Source organism: Megachile rotundata, chromosome 14 (assembly GCF_050947335.1).
Source record: "Megachile rotundata isolate GNS110a chromosome 14, iyMegRotu1, whole genome shotgun sequence".
NCBI classification, from domain to species: domain Eukaryota; kingdom Metazoa; phylum Arthropoda; class Insecta; order Hymenoptera; family Megachilidae; genus Megachile; species Megachile rotundata.
Genome location: NC_134996.1, coordinates 4,326,484 through 4,345,987, shown reverse-complemented (window position 1 = coordinate 4,345,987; position 19,504 = coordinate 4,326,484). Strand labels below are relative to the sequence as shown.

The 19,504-nt window shown below is 30.8% G+C and overlaps 3 protein-coding genes across 6 annotated transcripts in view; all 3 read right to left on the bottom strand.

Moving 5' to 3' along the window:
• Positions 1-13,280, bottom strand: part of tmod (tropomodulin) — a 515,016-nt gene extending 501,736 nt beyond the window's left edge. For all 3 annotated transcript variants that reach the window (XM_012279167.2, XM_076539662.1, XM_076539659.1), the window contains exon 1: positions 12,638-13,280. In XM_012279167.2, coding sequence (XP_012134557.1) covers positions 12,638-12,796 — 159 coding nt within the window. In that variant the 5' untranslated portion in view covers positions 12,797-13,280. The remainder of the gene's footprint in view (positions 1-12,637) is intronic.
• Positions 13,281-13,880: 600 nt separating this feature from the next.
• On the bottom strand, positions 13,881-15,735 carry LOC100881809 (methylthioribose-1-phosphate isomerase). Of its 2 annotated transcripts, none has more exons than XM_003700591.3 (5): positions 15,602-15,735; positions 15,084-15,319; positions 14,813-15,021; positions 14,527-14,735; positions 13,881-14,443 (listed from the first exon to the last, which is right to left on the bottom strand). In XM_003700591.3, the coding sequence occupies exons 1-5, from the start codon at positions 15,731-15,733 to the stop codon at positions 14,162-14,164; spliced, it is 1,068 nt and encodes a 355-aa protein (XP_003700639.2). In that variant the 5' UTR covers positions 15,734-15,735; the 3' UTR covers positions 13,881-14,161. The 2 variants fall into 2 exon arrangements, with proteins under 2 accessions (XP_003700639.2, XP_012134569.2); XM_012279179.2 differs by having other exon boundaries at positions 14,527-14,717.
• A 73-nt stretch (positions 15,736-15,808) lies between these two features.
• The window catches only part of LOC100881525 (zinc finger and BTB domain-containing protein 8A), a 197,806-nt gene continuing 194,110 nt past the window's right edge, over positions 15,809-19,504 (bottom strand). The window contains exon 5 of the mRNA XM_012279160.2: positions 15,809-15,951. Coding sequence (XP_012134550.1) covers positions 15,809-15,951 — 143 coding nt within the window. The remainder of the gene's footprint in view (positions 15,952-19,504) is intronic.

The following is a 19,504-nucleotide window of genomic DNA, read 5'->3' as shown; positions in this document are numbered from 1 at the left end:
AAATATAATAAACCTAAATCATAATAATAATAAACCTGAATCGCACAAGAATTAAGTTTTGAATTCAAGATTGGTTAAAGTTTTAATAATTAAATATTGCTAAATCCAAAAAGTATCTAATATTTAAAATTTTTTTATTGGTCTTAATGTTGCAGTAATAATTAGCTGTGACTGACCCAACTTCCAAAAAAATCATAGGTTAAAGAGTTAAACCGAATAGGGAGCATGAGTCATCTTTTGAGAGCATAAGTTAATATTCTTCTTGGGTAACTTTCATTTTAAAACATAAAAAAATTGTTAATCTCTTTATTTACAATCTGATTGAATATGTGTCCTAATTACGGAGACTCCAAAGAATCTAAAAATATCAGATCTTTTACCGTTTATAAACCTTTACAAGTTTTTTCACAGTTTTTTGTAGTTTCTAAGTAAATCCAACGCCATTTTAACTTCTATTTCTCATCTGATTGATCCACACAGGCAGGTATCAAAACGTTGTTAACTTCCTCTTCGAAAATAAATAAGAAACAAACTAAAGAAATAAGGGAAATAAAACCCGGCAAAAGAAATAAAGTGAAAATATCAGGTATAAAAACAGACTAAAAAAGCAAAGAAAACAAAAACAAACCCAAAAAATCAAACGGAGAAATAAAAGTAAATAATTTTCCGTGCCCCAAAATGAAATTGTACTATGCCTCCGAGTACATTCATAAATTTTATGAAAACAAAATTTGTTATACCCTAATTTTTATTTTATCTTTATTTTAATTCAAAGGAGTATGGACTCTGGTAAATTTTTCCGGGAAAAATAATTCTTTTCTTTGACATATTAAAAATCATATTAACAATACTAGAATTGGTAATACGTAATAAAAACATATGTTGGTTTACTAATAGAAATTAATAATGTGATAAAAGACATGAAATAGAAAGACATCACAATCCACGGTTGAAAAAGAAGATGAAATTATTAAAGAAATGCAAAACCTATAAAAAAACATAGTCATCATTGAATCAAGTAATTAAGTACTTAAACATTACTATTACAGTTCTGTTTCCATTGATATGTAACTTTCTTTTTCAATTAATACTATGCATGTCTCGAATATTTAGCCAGACTTTAATCATTCTTTCAGTGAAGAGTTATAAAATTAATCGTTTTTCTTCGAACCCAAAATTCCTTAGACCCCATTAAAACCCATTCTCTCCTCTTATTATGCTATAATTTCGCAGTTTTTCTTAAATTCTTAAACAAGATCTTAAAATCTGAATTTCAATTTAGAATGGACAATTATCCTTTTCCGTAGGACTCATTAATTATGAATCTAAAAAGAAATTAATGTTTGATATGGTACTCCTCGTAGTCTATACATATTTCTCAAGTGGTTCAAAATCAAAAAATGTCGTGCGATAAAATAGAATAATATGAAATCCTGAAATTAGTCTGTTATTAGTCTATAGACTCATCAATAATTCCCTTCCACGGAAATCTTTAGTAAAAGGCGAAAGATTATGTACTTTAAAAACCAATATATCGGAAAAGTACATCTGCAAAGAGAAATAATGATATTTTTTTAGCGCATTGATACTCTGGATAATGCATGTATAAGGGCTAGGATGATCGGCACAAAGATAAATTATAAAAACAAAGATTTGAAAATAATGATGCGATGCAAAAATACTGTCATACCTTCTTCGATACTAATCGTACCAAACCGATTAAATGACAAGTCTACACGTTTTTATTTTAAAGGACAGAATTTGTTAAAGTGCTTTTCCTGAAATTTGTATTAATTTTCTTGGAGATAAAGAATTAATTTGTATTTTCAAATATGTTTTATCATTTGTTTATTTTCCTGCTATATTTTTATCATAAAATATGTGTGTATTACACGCCAGTATGATTAGTGTTAAATTGGAAGCCAACTGTTATACACATTTAATAAAATTAATACATTAATAAATTGATATTTACATCGTACAGTAAGTTCTGCTGGATATCGCCAACTTCGAAATTAAATAATCATAACTCCACTAAAACAACATATTTTCCATTAAATTCATACACCTTGGTCAACGTTTATTTATTTATTCCATTTACAAAAAAAAAAACTGCGTCGCCTAAAGACAATTTTTACGATAGTGTGTACCACATCACATTTGCTTCAAAATGTTCTCTCCTTCATTACGTGTTTAAAGTGTTTATTATAATCTTTAGAAAAAGATCAGAAGAACAAAACTGTCTGTTATAAGTGCTTTTTATGTTTTGCAACATATGAGAAGAATGAATGATAACGACACGAAAATTCACTGATATCAGACAGCTTGAGTGGAACCCATTTATCCATTCGCTTTGTTTTATGTTATCTATGTTTACTGCCTGCGTTTCCCATATTATCGGTTGATGCACTTCAATGTACTTACTTTTCCTACGATTTTTCGCATTTGGTTCGTATATTTTGCCCAATTATCGCTTTTGAAATACTGTTAGGGTGCGGTCGAGCTCTGGTATACACACCATGTGCCGCCTATATTCTCTCTTCCATCTATATTAAAGGACCACCTGAAGGGAAACAGCTTTCGGACTGTAATAATTTTAGGACACGTTGATTAAGTGCAGTGGTGAGAATTATTTTTCAAGTGTGAGTGTGTAATGTGTAAACGGGTATACATGTACGTATATGTATACTTGATTTAACCTTTTAGTGCTAAAGAACAATATATCATTGTTAGCAATGCTTGCGAAATGCAATTGGCATTCATTTATTTTCCCTTTATTTCGTAATGTGTTGCTCTTTGATTTCTGTAAATATTTCCACTATTTTTGTTGTACACCTTACCAAATTTTGTTAGTTTCTATTAAGTTCGATTTCTTCGCATAGGTACAATTCTTTCGGTCGGAACTACAAGGCTTAAGGAGAATGTTTCGCTGCGGTCATCTTGCTTGTGTACATCAGCGTCTGTCTCACTCATGCACCTTCGAAAATTCGACTTTATTCAGTATAGAGTATTTATTACTGTCTAAAGCAACCAGAACACCCTGTATGGAAGTTCACTGATGGGTGCTGTATTCGTAAAAACTTTATTTTCGCAATATTCGAACGTTAAAGTCAAATCTACGAAATCGCCCCATCTCCTTCGCACATCGCATTGGTATGAGAGAGACGACTCGATTTTCGTAGATTCGACTTTAACGCTCGAATATTGCGAAATGAAGTTTTTACAAGCAAGATGGCCACCGCGGGATACTCACCTCAACAATGTATGAAAGTAATAAAAATTAAAGAGTACGAACCGCTTTTGAGTACAGATGCGAGAAATGTCACCTTTTAGAATATACATATATATATGATATTTGTTTTCAATTATTCTAATATTCTAGTAGACAGATACTGGTGGACACTAAAAGGATTTCAAAAGTACATAACTGTCTTCTCTTGTCATGTCGGAAACCTCATTAGGTCAAAACTCTAACAAATATCATAATCAGTAATGCTTAGTTAATTAAAATATTCAAGAACTTCAAGATTTTTATTTTTTATGCAAAATTTTTGGAACTAACGCTGAACATTGCAATAATTAGTTAATTTAGATCTAAATATTGTATTAACTTTTTGTGCTTTTTTAATAGTAAATAACCTACGTTTAAATTTGTGAATCTGAATTATATGAAGATTACAGTTTTTTATAATCAGATAACGTCGAATAAATTAAGCATTTAATTAAAATAAAAATCAAACAATAAGTAAGGAAAAAGAGGTTAAGTTAATAATTAAAATAATTTAACTTCATTATGAAATAAACATCATTTTCTTTGAAACTAAAGAATTAAAAATGTGGCAGAATCTTCTTAACAACTTAATAGATCTATAAGAAATTAAAAATAAAAAATAGTTCAAAAGAATATGTCTTTTTGAAGCGCGAACAAACGACAAAAGGATCTGCAGCAGTTTCTCAGCTGGAAACTTTTTTAGTGTCTACGATGAGTGAGTGATTAATGCTTCAAAAAATGAGCAACACAAATGTCCATTTATTAAAATTAATTTCCTTTGTATACCTTATACCCTTTTCGCAAAGACAAAAATATTAAACATCATATAAAGCATTGTATTAAAATAATTGTATTAAAAGAATAAAATTGTGTAAAAATAAAAAAGTATTATGAAATATTAGTAAATTACTAATTTCTTTTTCAAACACATTTACTATTTCTTTTCCTATTTCAGTAGATGTATTTTTAACATCTTTTCTATTTAAGGGTTAGTTTTGATTAAAATTTCAGTGCGATCAGAGGTTTGAGTTTTTCGGTACTAACGTTTGTACGCGAAATTGTGTACTGTATGAACTTTTGCCCGTTGATGTATAAAAAACAGGCTATCACAATTACAAGTTATAATTGTAATTACACAAGTTACAAAGAAGCAGCGTATTCTTACCCTCTTATTATATTCGAGATATTTAAAAGTAATTTTTCTAAAAATATTCAGAACGACAGAAACAAAATGTAAGTCGGGCATTAACACGTTCATTGCCACCTGTCCGGTAAAACCGTGTCTTCATTTATCATGTCGTTTTCGTCGATTGATATGGTGTGAAAAGCAAAAAGGCGCCACTGAAATACCAAAAAATAAAAAAGTAGAATTCTTAAACGAAACTATTAAAATAAAAAACTGAACTGAAGTTTTCAAACTACAATTCCTCAAATGGTATAGCGCTTAAACCATATAAATAAAAGAATGAAAAAATATTTTAGCGGAGAACCATTCGAAACTTGTAAATATGTAACATCTGCTGATATACCACAACAATATAGGATCAGTTTTCTGTATGAACGTATCCGTTACGTCCATCGTGTCGTGTCATGCGCGAGGTCATTTTTTATTTACTTGTTCTTTTTCGAACGCGGACAGCGTCTTTTTTTCCAAGAATGTAAAGCGTCACCTAAGACAGTGGGGATATTCGGTGAACTATGCTGAACGCGTAACATTGCATACGAATATTAAAAATCTCGAGACAATTATTTTTCTTTTGTTCTGTTTCAATTGTGTTAACTGAAAATTTTTATTATTTAATAACTCTTTTACATTGAATACTTTGGTTTTCTTACAAATCCTTCAATAGTGAATTTTAAACTGCAATAACTGTTAAGTTAATAGCTTCAAGACGTCAAATTTTGTTTGTAAAAAATAAAAATTGAATCGATTAATACATACATTGAAAATAATATAGTTTTATTAAGAAAGGATGTAGTTGTACTTTTCAATGTTACGCGTAACACTCGAAATGATTAAATAATTTTACTAGACACGTGAATGAATGAACGTTCTTCCCATTTTCAACGATAATAAATGTACAATACACCTTCGCGTACATAGTATTTAAGTAAAATTTCATTCAAGCAACTCCCACGTTAACACCTTTATTTATTATGTTTACGTTACCAGTCAACAAGTTGATGAACCATTATTTTACCACAATTTCACGCGAATAACGAGAAACAAATTGTAGAATATTTGGAAGCAGAAGACAATTATTTTCATGAAAGAAACATACGAGATAAAATATCCCTTTTTTTTTTGAACGATCGACATTCGTCGAGCATTCATCGACCATCGTATTCGCGTTCTTCTTCGTTTTCTCCGTTCGAAGTGAGTTCGTTGCCAGATCTAAAAGCGTCTTACCGACAATGACGTAGAATCTGAGTAAATCGCGCTTATTGTCCCTCATTTTGCATTAACGCCGCTCGACTAATCTTTCTTATTCCACGTTACACCGTGTCGCGTCGATTTAACCTTTGTGGCGCAAGATATAAACTCAGGAACAAATGAATGAATAATGAAAAATTTTGCATAGTAATGTTCTGCTAAGAAGACCGTTCATAAACGATAAAAATAAACGGAAACATTTAAGATGGTTGTACCACAAAGACACGATGTTATTGTAGGTATAATAAACTATTTCAAGAGTTTTGCTTATAGCAAATTGTTGTAAAAGTTTCTCAAAATAATATCGGCTATTTATAGTTCCTTGAACTATTGCTCGTTCAGCTAAATTTGAAACGACTAATATTTCAAATAAATCAATATCTATAAATATCAGTACTGAAAATAACCTATCATTAATCTAACACTTTGATGGCCGCGCATTCTGTGGAATTTATTTCTTGCAATTTTACATACTATTATTTGATGTATTTATGAGACATTACTGATGGAATTATGTTTCATGAAATTAGTGTACGTTGCAAAATTATCACATTATCCGGCAATTAGCATTCGATAGAATGAATAAGAATGAAGTGTAAAATTATAGGGTAAAAAATCATAAATATCTGATAGCAGTAATCAAAGTATTAAAATAAAATTAAAATTAGACCTTATAGATTATATATTAAACCATACCTTTGAAACATTTAAAAATGGAAAAGAAGTCAAAGAAGAAAAAGTCAAGTGATATAAACAGGCCTACAAATTTCTGCAATTTCAACTTTTCATAAATGTAATGATGCACATAAAATACGCAAATGCACCATTTTTTAAAATGAAACTGTTATTTTTTATATGAATTAATTTTACAAAAACAGATATAAGTGTAAAAATTAAAGATCGTGAAATATTATAAATTTAAAAATGAAATATTTTATACAAAAATTCCTCACAAAACATGGTTTTAATTTTAACATTGAACTCTAGTATGTTTTAATGCAGGATGATGAAAAGGATTAATCGGTATAAAGCATGTTATATTTATATAACACAATTATATTTATATTTATTTACATTTCGTAATTATATTTATTCACATAAACAATTCAGTGCATTACTGTACGAAAAAAGTATTATAGTACAATGACAACAAGTAAAAGATGTTTGAGATATGATACACTTTTCGAAAAATGTAATTTCTGTTTTTTACTATTAAATTGTAGTACTTTTTCATGCAGAATTTTTGAAAGAATTGATCTACGTAAAAGAAAATTATATTCTTTCGAAAAACAGAGATATTCATATAGTTTTTGCATAAATAGTTGCACTTATAACATACTTGAAATTGTTGAAATATAGACTCATACTATTAAACCTCTTCCTCAACAATATTTCTTTACTTTTAACCCTTTATAGATATTCTCAACATTTATGTTGGCACCTAAATGTATACATTTCTATTTCAATATATTGTTTTAATTTTATGTTATTGTAAAAATACATACAAATTTTATATACAGGGTGTCCCGTAACTAGTGTTACTCCCTGAAAGGGGTGGTAGAGGACGCCATTCTGAACAAGATTTTCCTTTGCGAAAATGGAGTTTGAAGCTTCGTTTTTGAATTATTAAGGAAAAACACGGACCAATCAGAGCGCGAGGATTGCGCGCGTTCAGCCGCTAGGTTTCAAGCTGTCGTTCTCGTGTCTGAGCATGCGTAATCCTCGCGCTTTGATTGGTCCGCGTTCTTCCTTAATAATTCAAAAACGGAGCTTCAAAGCCCATTTTTGCTAAGGGAAATCTTATTCAGAATCACGTCACCTATCGTCCATTTCAGGGACCTACACTAATTGTGAGACAATCTGTATGTATTAAAACTTCCTAGGATAAAAAGTGTCAGTATTAAATGGTCCCAAAATAAAAATTTTATACATTCAAACTTCACAGAATAAAAAATGTATATGTTACAACTTTCCAAAATACAAACAAATAATATATTAAAAGATATAAATAAATTTTAAATACAAGACTCTTTATCATTCGCTTAAATTTGTAGCATAGCGACGCATCGGTCATCAGTGACCACCATTACAGTCATGTATTAACAGTTGTAGATATAAATTATCAACATTAAACGGCCAAAGCAAATAAAATATAATATATGTTGTAAAAAGAATATTTGTAAATTTTGTTACATAATTCATTTCCATATATGAACATGATGGAAAAATCAAAAATTATTTTCGGTCACTCTAAATTCAGCTGAAGGTTAATTTCCTACGCGAACTTCCCTATTATATTTTCATTTCGCTCTGCTTTAAACAAGCATCAAAACAACCTATCAAAAATATTCAGTTTGGTGTGATAAAAAAACGCGAAACGCGCAAAGTTTGATGAATTTTTTGAAATATCTGATTCACGACACACGTGAAACGCATTGTTTCTATTTTCGCGTTTTAAATTGTTGTTTAAAAGGATGAAAGGGTGGGCGTTGTGTGGAGGTGTGGTTTGTTATTGAGAATCCTTCAAACTTCTCTGAAACTGTTTTCAGAGTTTCATAGAAAGTTTGGAAAAGATTTTTATATTCTGCGCGTAGCTTATTGCGAAGTACATTAATTCAGGTTTCAGAAAAGTATAAAAGATAATTTTGCAAGGAATTATTAGGTTGTATAATTGTAAAATTTAAAAATGTTATCTGGTTGAACTTTTGCATTTTTCTGTTTCATTCGTATTAATTTTGATTAAAAAGTTTCTGTTCGATAATGTATTTTACTTCCGACAAAATTGAGGATTTCATATTGAATTGTCGAACAGTTCTTCAATATAACTTTTTGATATACTCTGAATTAAATATTTGAAAATTAGTATATAGTTTTTATGCAAGTATTTACGTATCACCCTAACATTCGGTTCTTAAACCAAATATTATACATTGTGTTACTTTTATATTATTCTTCAATTTTATATTAATTATATTTATATTAAATAATTATTTGAACAATATTAATGTTGATTCTTCAAACGAAAAGCAAAACAATTTAATAAATTAAGTGCTGTATAAAATGAACATTGAACATTTTTATACATTTTATATGGCGAACATTAATGCCAATATTTTACTTTTTGTTTTCTAAAATATAATTCGGTCAACGATGATTTATTTTGTGTTTTCTTCACTTGACTCTAATTTTTAGTATTAATAAAAACATCAATACCCACAGAAATAAGGCCCTATATGTACAAATTTCAATTAATGAATACCGACTTTAATATAAAATAAACACTTCTATGTTTATATACACAATAACATTTGTAAAATATTCTTTTCTTTTCTAGTTATTAATTTTAATTCCTTTACTAAATGTATCTTTTAATTTACAGAATTCTGAAAATAAAATTAGAATGCACAGAAAATTCCACATTTACCGAGCTTAAATTAAATCAGATCTAAATGAAAGTTTAAGATCGTCCTACACTGGGTGAAATTAAATTTTAAATTCAAATTAAAACTAATTTAGACTAAATTAAGTGTCGAACGGTAATTAAATCCCTATTAAATTCTGTATACTTGGCTCCGAATTTCAGTAGGGACTTTTAAACTTACTGAGAATTATTATGAAGATTGTTTTATTACTAACGCAATTTTCAAACATAAAAATAACCTAAGTGTTAAAATGAATAACAAAATGAAATTTTAAAGAATTTTTAAAAGCCTTCTTTTATATTATTTTTATACTAAACTATAACAAACAATTTTTTTAAAAATTAAGAAGAAATATTTTCACATTTAAGGATTATCATTTGAAATAGATAAAAATTTCATCTGTTCAAAATTTATAAAAGATATTGTTCGGAATAACAAAAAATCGTATCAATTTCCTGTTTATTAAAGTTAGAAAACGCGGTGTAGTAGCTTCAAATGTACAATATAGTATAATTATTTCCGTAACGAATATAAAATATATATATCTGCATTAATTAATTAAAATTATCTCAATTAAAGTGATATTTTAATCCCTAGAAAGATGTGTACTTACTATATTTATCCTCTTTAAATTTCGCAAACATTTTGCATATATTTTGCTTATTTACAGAATATCGTCTTTACGTAAACTTCCGCAGTCTAGTGGTCTACTACCACACTAACAAATAAATGATGTTTACTCTAGTGGCCAAAGTCAATGTTACAATGTTAACAAGTTAATCAATATTTGTCTTATAAATCTTTACTTATATACGTATAAGAACATTATCTCAGATCTACGTTCTTTATTATTGAATTAAATGACATAACAATAAAAACATGCGACTGTAAATCGTATTCAAAATTATCATCAAAAGTGGCCGGGAGAAATGCGGCGATAAGGTGCCAAAGGAAAGCTCGGAATCCTGTTGGCGCGTAAGTTTATTCATTGTCGGCGATAGCACGGGCATAACGCCCAATTTTCATCGCGACCGAGTACGGTTACGCGCCAAATAAAGTTGGTAAATCCCACCGAATCCGGTGGATCGAAATAAGTCCGTTTATCCTTGACGAATATCAGAATGAACCGAGATTTTCGAGCCACCGTCAGAACAGAACGGTCTGCGCGTTTATTTCTGGCGTTGCACGAATCGCCGACATATCGGTCGTACTCTCGAAGAACGCTTTAAATCTCGAGTCATCGTTTTTCGACGCGTGTACCGAACCGGCTGCGACGACGTCCGATTTGATGATGCTCGTTTTGTTGTGCATTAAACAAAACGAGAGACAAATAGTTTTTCAACTAGTCGAATTCATCGAGATTTAAGGCGATTTGACAATGTACGATGACGCGTTTGTAACCAGAACCGCCGCGTGTAGGAGTGCAAATTGTTCACCGCTTAATAGTAGTTAAATCAGAGAAGTGATACATATTCTCATGACCCAATTTAAGAAATCCCATGGATATGTTCTGTAATTTAATGCAAGAAGTACCAATATTAGAACCAATATTATTTCTGACATAAATTTTAAATGTTGTTTTTCTGATATAAATGAACGAATTAAAGACTAGATTATTGAGAACTGTTTAGTTTTGGTATTTTTTGTAGAAAGTTTATTTCGAGAAAAATGTTGGCATTTGCTATTATAACCATTTCTAGGTAAAATTTGAAATTATTCTTTGAATAGAGTATACAATGATTTAAATTTTCAGTACTGGTTATCTCATTTTTGTAAAAAAATATGACATTGGCAGTTCTTACACTAAACCACAAATGAATAATGGACACCCAATACAACGTAGGCTTCCTGACGGAAATTCCTATTTATCTCTACTAAATCCTACTTTCTTGAAGACACACTTTTTTTTAATCCTTTGTTGCATAATTTTTATAATTAAGAAAAAAATGCATTTTTGAATAATTATAGGTATCACTAATAAGAAAATAGTAAAAAACAACTATTTTTTAATATGAAAATTTATTTAAAGAAAAATGATATAATATTACGAATTTGTAATATTTTGAGAAGATATAACAGAGAATCAAAATCACAAAAGACAAGAAATATCTTTGACAGTATTAGGAATTGTATTACTTGGACCTCGTTTAGGTCTAACAAAAGACAAGAATTTAATAGTTTATTGTTTTACATAGTATAGTTGCAACAAAAGAGTTAACGATTCGCTAAAAGAATATTACTACAGTAAACTCTTCTTATATCACCACGCCTTGTATAGCCTTGCTTGTATACTCTCGAGTTGTATAGATATATGTATAATTATATTGCACAGTTTTGTGTTGAATAGCCTCAGATTATATCATTATATCACGAGTGATATAGTCTAACAATATATAGTTATAGCCTCATATTATACAGTCTCGCATTATATCACCACACATTATATAACCGCACATTATATTATCAAATGTAGTATCATATCACAATATATTATCATGCAAGATATAATCCCTGCGATTCATTACTACGCGACGAATAGTTTCGAGTTACATTTTCGTGTGTAGCCTCGAATTATATATTTGTATACTTTAATTTTGTATAATGTCGCGTTATATAGCCACGTATAACATAGTCTCGCGTTACATTATCACATATTGTAGAGCATTGCCTATTCTCGAGTTGTATAAAACTTGCGTTGTATCACCACTCATTATTTAAACGCATTATATTATTACTACGCGTTGTATAATATCCTATTATACAGTCTTGCATTTAATAAACACACACTATATTATCACACATTATATACGTTAAAGTTCTGTAGCCTTTCTTTATATTGCATATTGCTTTGTATTCAAATGTGATATAGTTTATAATTATACTGTACATTACGTAGTCTAACATCACGTTAGATTCACCTTGCGATATACCATCACGTGTTATATAGCTTCATCTTGCATATCCTCGTGTTACCTTACCCACTATAAAACACCACACGTGGTATAGCGCTGCATTATATCACTATGCGTTGCATAATCTCGAGATATATTGCTACGTGTTGTATATTTTCGCGTTGCATTGCTATGCATAGTATAAACCCGCGTTATATCGACACACGTAATATAGCCTCATGTTATGCTACCACGCGTTGTATTATCTCGCCTTACATTATTACATGCTGTGCAACACCATTATATTGTATATCCTCGCGTTATACAGCTTTATATGTACGTTAAGTTTCTTTTAGACCGTTCCAAAAACGAAAACAAATGATGGAGGTCCCTCGCCCTCTATTCCTGCTTCTAACTAAAGAAAGCCTATGTTGCACTGGAAATACATACACTGTAGTCATTTAACTAGTTTTTCGAAGAAGGGCATTTTTTAAGGCCTGCACAAGGACAGCTCATACGCACGCGGCGATTCTGTTTCTGATACACCCACGTCGGGGCGCTAGCGACGAACCCAGGTTACCGTAATTCGCACGTGTCACTTATATGTGTCGTCACTTACTTCTTGGATCTTATAGCTGGTCCGAATGGTTTTACGCTTCGTGGTGGTGACCTCGTACGTCTCCTCAACGGTAGGCGCATCATCGTTTTCGTTGTTGTTCAGAACACCCTCGTCGTTTCCCGACGAAGCGTCAGGACCGAGGACGTCCGTGGCATCCATCCTCGTGTTCTCCGTATCAGCTTCCAGGGTGAACGACCGTTAAAGCAAGCGAACCGTCCGAAAGAAATCGAGAAACGATACTTTTACGCGGAGTTGACCGATTCACACACAACTGTTTTCGGGGTTATGTACGGTAAACTCGCGAGCAAACGACTGCAGATTGGCCTGTGCGACGGCCACACGAAAAACTTTAACGGAGCAACCGCCGAAAACTATTCCGGGATCGGCGAAGTTCTGCACGAAGCGGAGAGACTGGCCGTACTAAAGCACCACGGTTCGAGAAACCCGCCGCGAACGTGTTCCCGCGCGCATTTCAACGGCGAAAATAGATCCTCAAGTTATCCCGAAGGAACTGCACGCGTCGCAATTCGCCGACTGTCGAATCTGTCCGTCGCCGTTACAATGTAAACATTCGATTCGCACTGTATCCGATTGACAACTTTCGATTCTGTATCACAAACGTTTCCGGTCAAAATCACGTCCCCGACTGATCGTGTATAAACGCGTCCACGTGAAAACGCGGGACGAAGCCGCACAACCGACACCGATAGGACTTATCGATTACAAGGAAATCGATTGTTACGGTACACCTTGGCTTCAGTTAATTCAATAGTTAACACAATATTATGGTTGCGAGAAACGTTTGTATTATATTTGAAAATGCAATAAATTTATCGAAGAATCACTAATGTTGTTAAATAAATCGAAAGTACAAATAATTAGATCATAATGTAACGCGGGAATTTACAAAATTTCTTTCACTCAAATCGGTCACTTTATCGCTCGTATATAATCATAGTCTATTATCACACTTGGTATATGTAAAAATGTATATTTTTAAATATATTCACGGACATGATAAATAATCCATTTTGCGATAAAATTAAATCATTTACGCGACACAAAATTGAAAATGGTTAACTGTATGTGGTCTTCCGTCAAATTTTTGATTACGCGCGCCATCTGATGATACGCGGGTTAACCATAATCGTACAAATGCATTATTACAAAAATGTTTTCGATTATTTTATATTTTGTAATCACGATTAGCGATATTTTCTCGTAATATCAATACAACTATCTATTCAAGGTAGTCATCACTATAAATATATTTGTAAAAATCACAGCGAGGTTAATAAGGCATTTTTAAACGCAAATACGTATATCCACGGTACATTTTTCTGCGTTCATCAGGCTTAACGTTTGAAATAAGCGTAACCTGCCAACAATTTTATTATAACGCGAAATTTTTAAATAAACAAGACCTGCTAACAAGTTTTTTGTAACATTGGAACCACTAATTAATCCTTTTGTATAAATGCATCAAAAAGATTTTCTCTTTCCTTGTATTAGTCACTTCTGCTTTTACAAGTTCTCACAGTTCTTCAATTGTATCAAATCTTTGGGTCTGTACACTCCAACTTCTGTTATAATGCCTCTAATCAGACTAGCAGGGGTTACGTCGAAGGCTGGGTTCCAGCACTGTATTCCAGGTGCAGCGACTCGCTGATTGTTAATATGGGTTAATTCCCTTTCTGGCCTTTCTTCGATAATAATATGATCACCACTAGGTATACTAAAGTCTATAGAGGTTCGTGGTGCCGCCACATAGAATGGGACATTATGATACTTAGCTACAATTGCAATCTAAAGATAATGCAATTAAAGTGTTAGCAATATAAATAATGTTTTAGAGATTACAACCAATGTAATGTAATTTTATATCTTACTTGATAAGTTCCAATTTTATTTGCGGTATCACCATTTGCTGCGACTCTATCTGCTCCAACGACTACAGCAGAAATATTTCTTGATTTCATTAGTGCTGCTACCATGTCATCGCAAATGAGAGTGGCAGGAATTTTTTCATAAACTAATTCATATGCAGTCAATCGTGCTCCTTGATTGTATGGCCTTGTTTCTGAGCAATATGCATGTTCTGTAACGGTAAATAGTACTGCATAACTTCATTAAATTGTAAATAATTGTTAGTGACTAAGATCATGCAAACGTTACCAAGACTATTTTTTTTATGGAGAGATCTAATAACACCTAAAGCTGTGCCATAACCTGCTGTCGCAAGGCTGCCAGTATTACAATGTGTCAAAATTCTGACAAAGTTATCCCCGGACACATTTTTTAAAATCTCTTGTGCACCATAGTCTCCAATTGCTTTATTATCAGCAATATCCTTATCAAGCATAGCTTCTATGGCTTGAAGAAACCTATAAATAGTCATCAATTTTATTAATGATGAAAATGAATTACATAAAACTAGTTCTCATACCTTTGTTTCATTTCAATGACATTAACAGTCTCATCTTTGCTAAGTTTATTAGCCAACTGAATTAATTCTTCTGCTGCAATTTTCATATTAACTGCTGTTGGACGGGCAGACACTAAATAATTCAATTTACCCTCTATGTCTCTTCGAAGACTCTTTTTGTCCATGTATTCTTCATTCTTAATCTCTGTCGCTAAACTTAAACAGCCTACAATGGCTATAGCTGGTGCACCTCGAACCTGCACAAATCACACAAACTTAATCAAAATTATAGAGCAAACTTGCTCCATTAAAATAATCAATAATTCTTTCATAGTCAATAAGCAATTTGAATAAAGTAATTCTACTTGCACAAATCATTCCAAAGTATCATGGAATTATTTTATTTTGACTTAAATGGTGTAATATTTTATTTTTTTACTTAACATATCTGTACACTTTAAAACGATATTTTCATCCATGTAAGCTATTGAAATCAACTACGAAAGATTTATTTTTATATTTTCTATAAAGAAACGTACCTGCATATTATTGATCACTTTCCAACCATCCTCCACACCTTTGACAGGAATGTACCGAGAAATCGCCGGCAACAGTATCTGATCGAGGATCTCCAGTCTGCCGTTTTCCCATTTAATCGCTTGTAGCGTCATTTCGGCACGTCAAAGATGAACACGTGTCGTATGCAGCACTATAGTTGGTGAAATATGTGCAGATTCGAGACGCGGTTAGCAGAACCGCGGCTTCGTAGTTTCTGAATGAAACGAGATCCCGTTCATTTGAAGCTCACGTGCACTTCGAACGACCGTGACTCGAAGCCTATCGTAACGACGTATCGTGAAACTATCACGTGTACGTATGTAGACTGCATCTATGTATGAATTAGTCTCTATCAGTGCCATCTGCTGATCATTTGGAGAACTAGACTTCCTCTTTGACGGAAGTCCTGTTGCAGGAATCATTCAAATTATTTCGCGTTGTAGTAGTGTCTATTCTTACTGATTTTTAAATATTATATGTATTGATTTTTTAAATAATATAATGAAAGAATTGATTTTTCAGAAACTGTTATTAAATTTTTTAAAGTTATTTAAATTCCTTTGTTTTTTATTTTTGTCTTCGAACATCATAAAGCTTATTTACAAAACTCTTTTACAAAATATTTATTGTTTTTATTTTATTTTTGTTTATTATTTGTTGCTTCTCGATAAAATAATGACAACATAAGTAATTAAAATTAAAATTTTTTCTTCCTTCTTATACTAAAGAACTTCACAGAAATATTAGTTATAAATGTTTTATCTGCAATTTTTAATTTTGTACTAAATTTATTGTAAAAATAAATGATCAGTCGACGTTTTAAGCACTTTTTAGAAAAGTTTGCAATAGTCCATAGATGCTGAAGAAAATTCGATAATATTAAGAATGAAATTTAGTGTTAACGTTTGTGTTAACGTTTATATTTCTTGTTTCTTTTTTATAAACAATATAGTATGTGAAGATTGTGATAAAATTGATTAGATATTTTCAATTACTTTTCATATCAATTAAATATTGTTGAATGAGATGTTATTGTAGGTTTATACAGGGTGTTCCAGTATTAATGATACAATTGAGAAAGATCTTTTATGAAATAAACCTGATGCAAATGTAGTGCAATGCAAACAGAAGAAGCATTGATTATTCGTGTTATTTTGTTAATTAATTTATCGATATCTGAATCGTTTTACATTATTAACTTGATATTGCAATCTCTAAAGGCATAGAAAAATATAAAATTAATTACACCTTCAGTTCCTATTATTCTGGGTATATTATTGATAAAATTATGAATATTAGAATCGTTATTATAACAAAAAATATGTTAAAATGTATACTTGAAAACTGAAAATATTATGTTAATTTTAATTTATTAAATATACTTGTAGACATTACAAATTATCACTGTTATAAAAAATTGACTTACATATAAATTAGAGGTTGATAATATTGCTTTAGGTTTCAAAATTAATTAAGAGTTCTAATTTCAAAAATAGTAATAAATCAGCATAAAATTAAATAACTTGGTTTGTACACTAACATATACTTACTATTATTGAATTGAATGTTTCAATAAAAAAGCTAAATGTTTTGAATCAATCAATTATGTCGAGTCATTTGATTAATACTCCGACCACGTGATAAGTTAAGTATCATTCCAATCGTACGATGATCACAAATTCATCACTTTACGAAACTCTATCATCTTCAAAGATTATGATCAATTAAAACAGTGAATTTAATTAATAATTGAAACAAAACTTGCGTTTTCCTTCTGCGGTTAGGAAAATTAGTATGCATATAAAACCGATAAAATATTCATTATCCTTCATTTCAAACTGTAATTTTTTTTTGTAGTCTAACAAGGGACCATCCCGAAGTGATAATTTCCGATTTTTATGAAACTTAGATATAATATAGTTCTCGAAAAAATATTTGACATGTATTTTTTTTTTTAGCTGCTGACATTCATGTTAAGGGGGTAAAAATAGCCTTCAAAGTGGGGGTGAAAATCACATTTTGAATTGCAAAGTTGTGTATTTTTTAATGCGGAATCCGAATGTACAAGTAAAATTCGCATTTGTTTAAATAATATATTAAAAAATGACACTTTTTTGTTCATTTTTCTGGTTAAAAGTTGTTGTATTTTCCTGTAATTTTTATGTGAAAAGTATACTAGTAAGTATAAAATACGGATAAAATGGAATTTTCATTTTTACATTGTAAATATAGATAACGAAGTTGTATTTTTATCGTACCTTTGCGGGACGCGGCCTCGAATGCATATAATCAAGTATGTAAAGAGCTTCTACGTCTTTACTGATAACTGTTTTACAGTCAACTTGACAAATTTTTTTCAATTGGGACCAGAATTACCGCCTCAAGTATAAAAGTTAGCCGGCGGTGACCGTTAAGATTTTTCCTCGCGGACACAAAGCTTTTATTGAGGAGGCTTCTGCACTCAAATTTTTTCAAGTTTTTGGCAACTGAAACCAAGCTGTTCCACGTTTATGAATATATGGGAGCTCTGAAAAGAGCTGGTTTTAATATTAGTTCCTGCAATTTTTTAAAAGGCTTAACATCATGAAAGTATTAGGTCATTCAATATATTGATTGCAATAATGATATTCCACTAGAAAATGATTAAAACATAAATGCTCCTGACACCACGAACATTTTATACAAATAACACTACTACAACGATTACAAGTTATACTTGATGTGTTGGTGAAACAAAATTCTACGAGGTTTTCAAATTCTCCAAGCCTCTCGTCATCATGTATAGCTGCATCGAAACCATGCATATTGGAACAATTTTGTTTATCGAGGTGTTGATAATTGGTTGTGCGATTGAATTTTTATTATAGTTTCACTGGCATGTAAATTTATATTGAAATTTAATGTTATGCCCAAATCTGATAATTCTCATACGAAATTTTTCCAAGCGCGACATATAACGGTTGAATTAAACCTGTAGTATTTTTTGGGATTTTTAAGATCTCGAAATTTATTTCTTCTGAGGCAATACTTTCAAATTGACTGTACTACATAAACAAAATGTGATTTTCACCCCCCACTTTGGGGGCTATTTTCACCCTCTTAACATGAATGTCGGCAGCTAAAAAAAATACGTGTCGAATATTTTTTCGAGAACTACATTATATCCAAGTTTCATCAAAATCGGAAATTATCACTTCGGGATGGTCCCTCGTAAGGACAAAAATGTTTTCTTAATGACTCATAACTATTTCTCGTGTTTCAAAACACTTTCTTTCAATATTAGCCGTAAGATAATTTTGAAATACCTAGACACTCTTAGAATTTAGAAACACATAAAATTTCTATGCGTCATCAAGGATTTCTGACATCATCACAATTATAAGGGTATTTGGCATGTTTCAAATACAAAGCAATTGTTTTTAAATGTTTTTGTAATTGTATTTAACTTATTAATTCAACTAATAATTTTTCAGTGATGAAATATTTAATGTTAGAGTATTTAAACACTTTTCAAGATATTTCGACTAAGGTCGAATAAATTAAAATAAATTTGTCACTCCATAAATAAAACTACAATTAGCTCGTAGTTATATTTCGAATTTTATTGTAATATTTTACCATAACGTATTATGTTGTATCAGTAATATCGTTCGAATGCATATGGTAAACAAATATATCTGTGTTTCATTAATTTAAAGCACAGTGATGTTTTTCATCGTAGCTCCAAATAATCAAATATTGCTGTTTGTAACATATCAATTGAGTGAGTTAGCAAATACAAATTCATATTAATATGTTATTTACTTATTTACTGTACAAATATTATTACATTACTCATCTGTTTTAATTTTCCAAGTGACCATTCCAAAATTTAATCTTCCAAA

Bases quoted from the DNA above. Each gene is read 5' to 3' on its own strand.
- LOC100881809 (XM_003700591.3), bottom strand. From the start codon at position 15,733: ATGACGCTACAAGCGATTAAATGGGAAAACGGCAGACTGGAGATCCTC. The intron at 14,736-14,812 runs GTAACGTTTGCA...TTACCGTTACAG, and splicing joins CCATAAAAAAAATAGTCTTG to AACATGCATATTGCTCAGAA. The intron at 14,444-14,526 runs GTAAGATATAAA...CATTATCTTTAG, and splicing joins ATAAAATTGGAACTTATCAA to ATTGCAATTGTAGCTAAGTA.